This window comes from Lactuca saligna, chromosome 3 (genome assembly GCF_052625555.1).
Source record: "Lactuca saligna cultivar CGN05327 chromosome 3, ASM5262555v1, whole genome shotgun sequence".
Taxonomy (NCBI): Eukaryota; Viridiplantae; Streptophyta; class Magnoliopsida; order Asterales; family Asteraceae; genus Lactuca; species Lactuca saligna.
This window is the reverse complement of record NC_136419.1, coordinates 68,621,565-68,631,618: the sequence shown is the minus strand read 5'-3', so window position 1 is coordinate 68,631,618 and position 10,054 is coordinate 68,621,565. Positions and strand designations below refer to the sequence as shown.

The window sequence follows — 10,054 nt, the reverse complement described above, 5'->3', positions numbered from 1 at the left end:
TATACGATTACACCGAAGTGATTATTCTTACGATTTTAGATTGAGTCTTATGATTTATAGTGTTCTTCTTGAGTAATCTTATTCTCCAGTTCTTTTTCCAAGCTCTTACTTTACTCTGTTCTCCTTATTCTTCTTCAATTCCATGCATTTCCCAAATATTTTAGTAGGTCTTAACATTTTCCGAAATTCAACTACAAGAAGTCATGGATGCGCTTTTTGAATCAATCATCTAAACCGAATTTCATTTGTTAGTTGGATGTAGTGATCAGAATGCAATATTTGTGAAAGTTCATTATTATTTATTAGTGTTAACCTTTAACAAATTATGAAATTAATATTATATTTTTGTTCATAACATGTTTTTTTTGTAATAATTTATTTGATCGGAAGATATGTATATGTGATTGAGTGTAACCTAAAAAATCATATTTTAATTTTTATAAGGAAAAAATACTTTGAAATCGACCAAATTACAATGTCTGAATTTAATGTTTATGGTTATGAAAAGTCACTTTATTTGTAATGTTTATCAAATTTCTTTGCATAATTTAATGTCGTCGGTACATATAACAACTTATTGTTGTTTTTGGTTTTACATGTCCAATATGAAAAGGACCATATGAGCCTCCATGGAGGTTGCTACACCGAACAAAATCAATTTATAAAGCTACTACACAACACGCTTTAATCAAGAAGTCGCATTATGTTGTGATAAAACAAATATTACATAGATTATTTATGTTAAATATTATTGTATCGACCTAAGATAAAACCACCTATTAATGTGATAAATATTTAATTTATGTTTCCGTGTTAAACGCGATCATAACCTAGTTATGTACAAAACATCCATTTTATTCATTTGTAATTCCTAGTTTTCATTTAAATGTCTTTTACGCTAAAATTTTCAATTAGAATTACAAAGTTGAATAATCATGATTTTATTTTAACTAGTTATTTAACATATATAATATTTTTTCTCTGAATCTTTGTTTTTAATTTTTTCAAATTTTAATGAAACTGTAAACAGTTTTTCGAATTTCAAGAAATGACGTATTAGTTCTTAATATACAACCAAAATAGACCTTTAATAAAATAAATATGACACATGTGGATATTTATATTTTATTTATTTATATATATAACAATATTAATTTGTTTTTGTGTAAATATATTAAACTATTTTATGAATTTATTTTTAATTAATACTAACACTTTAATTTTCAATTTAATTAGTTTACTTAATTTGTTAAATTAAGTATGATATTAAATATCAAATAAACGAAAAATTAGATAATCGGAATTGAAAATGATCAAACTATTGTTTTTAAAATATTTAAGCATATTCACACTAAAAAGTATATTACATCAAAAAATTATATATATTTTGATTTATGAAATCAGTGGATAGATGTCATTGAAATACTATGGATACATTTTTTTTTCTTAGTGATTCAATATTTTGATTGCTTCATAAAATCGTGAACAATTTGTTCTAACATCAGTTAGCAATTATATATTTAGTAGGACATGGTTAGTAGATGGATATATAGGCTTATCAAATGAACTTGGGAACAACATAAACATCATCTACAAGGACACGGATAAGACACATCAACAAGTAAAAAACGTCATTTTATCTAAGGGAATTATATTTCAAAAATTTTGATACGCTAAAATACGTACACATGGTTGCAATTGCACACTTTCATTACTAAAATCTGAAGCATGATGCTTATAAATTTGGCATACATTTAAAAGACACTTTTATCATTGGGATACATTTATGATATAACATCAACGAGAAAGAACATTCAAGAGAGAGGCCCTTGTTTTGATTAAACTCCTAAACATGCACTCCAAACCATTCTCCATTTCTTGAAAAAGGCACTCCAGATCTTTATTTGAAATTTCAAGCGGATCTTTTCCAGCACTTGGTTTTTTCTGAATCATTTTTTGGATAATCGACCACTTTGTGGATGTCGAGTTTGGAGCAGATCCAGACAAGAACAACAACAGTGACCTGTATACAGAAGATCTCACAACTCCAACATCTCTTACCACTTTAATAGCCGATAAGAGGTGGTGATCTAGATCCAATGGTTTCATGTCCCCAATCTTCTCATCAATTTGCTTCAAAGACGCCATAGCTTTTTTGGCTTCTTTCTTCAGATTCTTGATAAAGGAAGTGGTTAAGCTTACCTCTCCTTTTCTTCTTCTCATTGCTGATTGAACATCTCTCGCATTTTCTTTCACTTTCGAGACCAAATCTCTTGTAGAGCCACATATATCCATAAGACTGATGGATTTATCCAACAACTCATTGACCAATTTTGTATATTGGTTGTGAGTAAGTGCTTTCTGTGTCAATGGCAAACTGAGAACATTGTCAACACATTCATACAATACTTGCAACCTCGTTAATGCACTGCATATTGAATCTGCAGTCGGAATAGATGATATCGAGGCCTCCCATGTTCTGAATTTGCAGATCTCCTCTTGCGCCTGAAGAATGATTGGATGCGCTCTAGTTGGCAAACTAGTTGATCGGATATGATGAGTATCATCAGGTAAAGAAGAGGTAGAAGCCATTATTTGTGAAAGAACTAAAAGTTTTGTGATAGTAGTTGTAGGTCCAATTGTTCGTATATATACAAAGTGGGGATATATAGAGTGAATCAATCACAAGGCAACATGTGCATGTCATTACAAAGAGTTGACCCTGCTTCCTAACTAGGCAACAAAAGCTCATAAGTTTGTTTTATTTGTTAATCATCAAATAGATGCCGTTCTCTTAAGCCTTGTCTAACTTTTGCATTACAAAGTTTGTTTTTAGTGCAATATCGTTAGATAAATTAATAGTTTGGAAGGATTTGCAGATCAAGTGCAGAACATATTAGCTGTCTAATCATAGTAGTGACCCAACCTTGAAATCCAAATAGAAAGTAGATATTCGGAAAAGGCATCTCTTGAAACATTAAATTAAGAAATGTGCTGTATTTGTTTTAGTTGTTATATCGAATGTGCTCTTACGACATACAGTGTCGTATTTAATATATACAAATAAATGCAAATAACAAATTTGCATGCAACATGCTATTTTGCCACTTAATTTAAAGGACCTCCAGCCCTTCTCATCTGACTTAATTTTGACTCTGATATTTACCGAAATGTACCATTTTTCACGCCCTAGCTAGAACTCTTCAATATTAAAAGGAGCCCTGATCATGTCATATACCTGAGCTATTTTTGTCTTGTAGATTCCTAGTTTTACCTACATGATGGTTTGAGGTTAAAAAAAGTTGTTTAAAACCAGTTTTCAGTCCATCATACATCAGAGTAGCATTCGAGAAAAAAAAATGTTGGATATAATTTTTTGGAGATGATATAATATATGAACACAGAAAAAAAAAAAACATATTATTTTTAGTTTATTTTTTCACTTGTTACATGATAACATGCAAAATGATGGTAGTTTATAAACTTCGTTTACCACCGACATAAATTGCTATTCCATCGTTTGTATTTTTTTATTGCTATCCTTGTTTCTCTAGATCTATTGCTATTATTGTAGGTTACAAAACCAAGAAATCAAACATAATAAAATTTCTCTATATTATGATGCAAATTAATTTATTATGCCAAAAAAAATCAACATCATTATCAAAACAATTTAAGAGAGAATATATACACCAGAAACACAGAATCGCTAATCATTATTATTTTTTTTTCTTTTTTGTTTGTTTTTAGCACAACAAGACTTCAACAAAAATGACCACATGCACTACTACATGTAATATATACCTCAAAACTAGAACAAGTAAACCTAAAAAATTTAATATGTTTAAAACATTTTTACTACCATGGCCAAAAATAAAACCCTTATATACCAGCATAATGATTGAACATCGACAATATTTATGTCCGTTGTGGGATAGAAAAAGAAATTATTTATTTTTTAAAAGTGTTTTATTCCTATTTATCTTACTATCAATATATAAAATGATGATGTATCATATTCAAATAAGATTATCATTAATTTAATATACTTATCATCATTTCAAATTATAGAAATATATATAGAAAGAAAATGAGAATGATATTTAATTTCTCTTTTTAAAATTTCATTGGTGTTGACTCAAAAGTTACCAACACCTTTCCAACAATATAAATTTGGTCACTAAATGTCATAAACTAATTGACATGATTGTTTACATAACAATTTACTGAAAACGAGTCATCATTGTACACCAAGCTTCATAAATTCACGTCGGTTTTACATAAAAAAAAGTGACAATTAGTGCGATGGCCTAAAATGGTGGACAAATGTCCTTTTTTTTATAACGGGCCGATTATTAAGCGAGATAAAAGGTATTGATGTTTCATTTTAAGTGATTCAAATCTTATGTTGAAATTATAGCCTGAAATGCCACGGTCGAAAATCATGGCCAAATGTCATCTTTTACAATGGGTTTTCTTATGTTATTTGTACATTTACCTTGTGTCTGGTATTAAGCGAGACATACAGACATAAAGTGATAAGTATATAAGGTGTTGAAGTTTCATTAAGTGATTCCCATTACTTATTTAGTTTAGATAAATATTAAGTTGTGTGTTGGATTTCATTTTGAACCTCAAATTAAAAGACATTTAGCTAGTGCGAAAATAAGTTTTTTAAAAAATTATCTGAATTAGCTTAATTTTGTGGTAGGAAAGTCAATAAGTCAATAATTAGTTTTTTATAAAGTGTTTGTCCGTTATTAAAAGATTGTTCCCAATATTAATTTACAAATTAACCATTATCCATTATTAAACATCCCTAATAAACCTACAAAATTTATCATACTCTTTATACCAACGACAAACTTTGCAATACTTTTGTGGGTCATCATCTTCTACAAATGTTGCAAATACCCCTTCGGTGGAATGCTCTACCTCTTCACAATGCAAGGTGATGTTATCCGTTGTAGGTTTATGAACACCATGTAGACTATGCAACAATTATTTGACACAATCAACATAGTATTCGTACTTTTGAAAATCTGAAGCAACCAAACCTAAATACTCATCAAGTCTACCCAAAGCTACAAGTATACATTAAAATAATTTTCAGTCTAAAATGTTACAAATTTTAGTTTGTATTACAAATTATACAACACATCAAAACTATTCTAATATATAGTTTTTGGCATTAATACTAAAAAGAAAGTGTTATGCAGTCAATACATTAAAAAAATGTATTGTATACATTGTATACATATTTTAATATGTAGATCATCGCAAGAAAATAATTAGCCTTAAGATGACCATCTTCTCCAGCTGCAGTTCGCAATTACAATCCATATTAAAAATTAACCTTACAGAAGTAATCGTCATGTTACAGAATAAAAATACTATTAAGACCAACTACGCTAAAAGGAAAAGTGAAATATATATAAAATTTGTCAAATTAAGTAACACATACCACTCATTTTCTATACATTACTTCATTGCTTTTATGAGCTGTATAGTTTAATATGAATGCATCCTCCTTATTAATTTTCGAACCCAAACTACAACTAACCGGAAACTCTTCGAGGTACGCATTTTTGAACACATTACTTTGTTTCCTCGCTTTATTCATCTTTTTCGAACTACAAAAGTTGAAATTTACAGTTAATATTAATGAATCAAGTTGAACTTCATTTAATATACATTATTATGTTAATATTTATGAGAATTACCAAACTCTTGCAAACATAATGTCTTTAGCAATATAACGTCGGTTTTTTAAAACTGGGTGGTCTCGGTTTTCATTTTTGTCATCACTAAAGGTCATAAATTAATTCACATGATTGCTTCCATGAAAATTTACTAAAAATGAGTCACGATTTCACATCATACTTCACGTATTCATCTCGGTTTCATATAAAAAAAATATTATTTGTGCGACGACCTAAAACGGTGGGTAAATGTCCTATTTTTGTAACTCATCGTTTATTAAGCGAGACATAAGGTGTTGAGGTTTCATTTTAAGTGATTCAAATCTTTCATGCGAAAGTCAAAATGTCATCTATTATAATCGATTTATTATTTGATATGTAACTTAATGGGCAAGCTGAAATCCAACTTTCTAAGTCCGGTAACTCGATTCAAGCTATTTAAGTCCAATAGTCAAGAAATTGTTTTGATAATGTGTTTGTCTTAGCTTTATGCATGTTTTTAGGGGTATTTCTTGCCAAGCCAGTGGCCACCCCCTCTGTCTTACAGACAAGTACCGAGAGTCATCTCCTGGTCTTCCATCCATGCAAGCATCATAAAGAAAACTAGCATACATACTACTTTACTTAGCCATTTAGCATACAGTATGCCAGGAGTTACCTCCTGGTCTTTCATACATTATTCTTAGGGCTAACCCCTGTGTCTTCCTACCATACATAATAGCATACAGTGTACCAAGAGCGGCCTCCTGGTCTTTCATACATAATGCCTAGAGCTAACCCCTGGGTCTTCCTACCATACATCAACCAAATGGGCAAAAATTGGTGCCTTCGACCCATGCAAACATTGAGGAGACTCACCTCACACTGTTGAAGTCCTGAGGGTAAAGTTTTGGTTGTTGGCTAACAGATCTCTAAACTATCAACATCAAAACAACACCCAATTAATAGTTGGGTTCCAATACATAACCATAAGTATACACTTGGGGTAAAAGGGGCATTTTACCCCTACCTTAGATTGGTCCAATACCAAGGCCCAAACTCACACTCTAAAGGCCTAAAAGCCAAATAATCAACCAAGGTCCAAATATGGCCTAATTTTCCAAATTGGACCTAAGCCTTTCCAATGCGCCTTATCCTAAAGCCCAATAATTTCCTTAAAACATAAACTTGTTCCCAGTTGGCCCACGAAGGCCCATAACAACATAGTCCAAGAAATGGTCAAACAAGAACCCAAACCTAATTAGGGTTTTTTCACATAAAATGACAATTAAGGTTAAGTGTTCTTACTTAACGCATTAAGAACTTAATCCATTAATTCCATCACTCCACTAGACCAAACATACAATGGGCTCATCATAAGCCATAACATCAATCCGTTGGTCCAAATGCGGGTCCCGACAATCAAAAACTAATATCTCTAAAATTAGGGTTTTTTAAACTCTAAATAGGTTTTCTAACATAAGCACATGCCAATTACTCAAAAAGTTAGGCATTTAGATCAACTAGGGTTTTATTAGGTCAACTAGGGTTTCATTAGGCTGAGCACCACCCACTACCACCTTGAGTAGTGGTGGTCAACAGCATCGGTCACCACCTTGTGGTGGTGGTTATGATTTTAGGCCAAAACTGTCAAGTCATCTCAAATAGCAATCTATTTTCACACAAGTGCACACCGCTACTTAACATGGTGGCTAGTGGCGGCAGAAGGCGGCAACACGGTGGCAGCCACCACCTCATGGTGGTGGTGGTGGGTTTTTCGACTAAAAATCGCACATACAACATCATACCCATAAAGACCCATAAAATAAACTCTCGCACACAAAAGGACACACACACAGCCACCCCTCACGGTTGCTGGTGGCAGCAGAAAATAAAAAGGTAGCGAAAGCCACCATGGTTGGCAGCCATGGTGGTTTTCCATGCTTTGCGACCAACAAGCATACCCATAATCGTACAACAACATCAAACCGCACACGTGAAAACATACACAAGCGCATCCACAACAACCTTCTTCAGGGGTGGTATGACGACCGGAGTAGCAAGTGTGAGGGTTGTACGAGCGGCAGCAGTGGAAGCTAGCTTTTACAAAACATTAAGAAGGCGAATGGTGGTCGAACTGTTGTGCTGAGGAGGACGAAAGAAAAGAAGAAGTGGCGAAGAAATGATGGTCGTGATGATTTATAGTCATTCCAAGCCTAGAAGATTAACGGTTACAGCAATGTGGGTATGCTAAGTGTTTAGACTCAACTAATGAATAACGTATCACTAAAAAGCCCTTAACTAAAAAGTTTGCGAATAACTCTCAGCCCTAACTTAATTGTGATTAAGTCACTCGACATAATGAATATCGTTGTATAAAGTTTATAAAATTCGAATACTTTTGACATGTTTGTAAAAGTGTAATGTGCTCGCTTTTATAAAAATGAATGTTTCAAATTAATGAACACATGTACATGTATAAACGTTGTGTACTTAAGCATATAAATAAACATGCATAGTAATAGTTTGAAATTCTTGATATATTACAAAGTTTTATAATGTGCTTGATATAATATACAATGTCACATAAAAATCATATATTTTATATCATGTAGCATTTATTGTATAAACTAGTTATTTCACGATAAAATAACCATAATATGTATACGAAAAGTTTATACTAGTTTATCTGTAACAATATGGTAAATTGTTAAATAATAATATTTTATAAACTAGATTTATTGAATTTTCATATAAAAATGAAATTGATATGTATAACAAAATATTTAGGCAGTTCGAATTCATTTTCTTTGAGAAGCTAGACGTGAGAAACCACAAATCTACAATTCTTGAATGTTTGGAATACTTTCGAGTATATTTTGAAATGAATTTAAACCGTAGGGTTTTTTTTTGTAACTTCAGTAAACTATAGGGGCTTTTTGGTAATTAAATCGAATGAATATGACTGTTTTGGTTGATAATTATCGAAGTATGGGTTGTTTTTGAATAAACGGGATCATTATTTGGGTATTAGGACTGATTTTGATTAACTTAATCAAGGAAGGGATGATTTTGTTCAATTTAAAACAAGGTTTTGAGTCTTTTGACCTTTTGACTTGGTCAAAATAAGAAACACGTTTTTAGGTCGTGTTTCGTGATCAAAAGGGGCTCCAAGAACAAAAGAGGCGTTGCCCTCTTCACAGATCGGGAGAGGGAACTGAGGAGGTCTCGGTGGTGGTAATCGACTGGAATAAGTGAACATCTCCGGTGTTCGGCCGAACAAAAGGAAGGAGGGCACGAGGCAGCGAGATTTCACTCTTTCTTTTCCGAGTCGGAGGTGCGAAGAGAGGAGGAGCGATCGGCGACGAGGGGGTTTGCCTTCGGGGTTTGAAGAGGCCGAACTTATGAAAAAAATGGTGCAGTGTCGCGAGCAGCAGCAGCGAAGAAGTTGATGCCTTCGGTGGGTACAGCGATGAGATGCGATCGGGGGTTGAAGAGGAGCCACCTTCGGTGCTTGGCTGGACCGAAGAGGAGAAGAAAAAGATAATGGAAGCAACGGGATGTGGGGTATACCATTGGTTTTCGGTGGCAAAACCCCGACAATGAGCTTTTTGGTGATCAGGAAAAGCTGCAGCGATCAACAACAGGTAAGGGTTCCTTCTTTTTTCTATTGGGATTTGGAATCAATGTAGGATAAAGATCCGTTTGGGTATTTTTTGACAGAAATTGATAGGGCTGTTGCTGTTCGACAAGGGAAAGCAGGAAAACAGATGAGGAAAGGGGTGCTTGAGTGTTGCTTGTCATCGAGGAGAGGGAGAACGGGGCTGCCTCTTCTTGACTTTCACTGGTAAAAATCCTAAATTGTGGTGTGTGTTCTTAGCTGGAACAGCAAAATTTGGAGGATACTAGTATAACCGTTTGCTCATAAATCAGATGGGTGTTGATGTGTTGTTTATTTGGAGCTTTATTGACTGGGAAGTGAAGAAGAAGAAGAAGGGTGGAGTGTTAGATTGAGGGTAGAGTGGCGAAGAGGGTAAACATGATTGAATCAACACTTGGGATGATCTTTATTTGATTGTAATTGTACAGATTGATCTTCTAGCACATGTAGCTAACACATATGTATAAATATTTTATGATTTTGGGGAAGATTTAGGATGATATTTGGGTTTTAAGATTTAGGATGATATGGGGGATATGAGGATGTACTTGGTGATATTGATAGATTTAGGATGATATTTGGGTTTTAAGATTTGTACAAGATAGACTCACACATATGTATAAATATTTTATGATTTTGGGGAAGATTTTGGTTGTATAAATAGATGAGAGATAGAGTATCTATGTAGCCTCCGATCAATGTGTCTCAGTGG

The 10,054-nt window shown here is 33.0% G+C and overlaps 1 protein-coding gene across 1 annotated transcript; it reads right to left on the bottom strand.

Moving 5' to 3' along the window:
• Positions 1-1,689: 1,689 nt before the first annotated feature.
• Positions 1,690-2,628, bottom strand: LOC145033759 (uncharacterized). Its single transcript, XM_078982302.1, has one exon. The coding sequence runs from the start codon at positions 2,590-2,592 to the stop codon at positions 1,798-1,800; it is 795 nt and encodes a 264-aa protein (XP_078838428.1). The 5' UTR covers positions 2,593-2,628; the 3' UTR covers positions 1,690-1,797.
• Between the last annotated feature and the right edge of the window lie 7,426 nt (positions 2,629-10,054).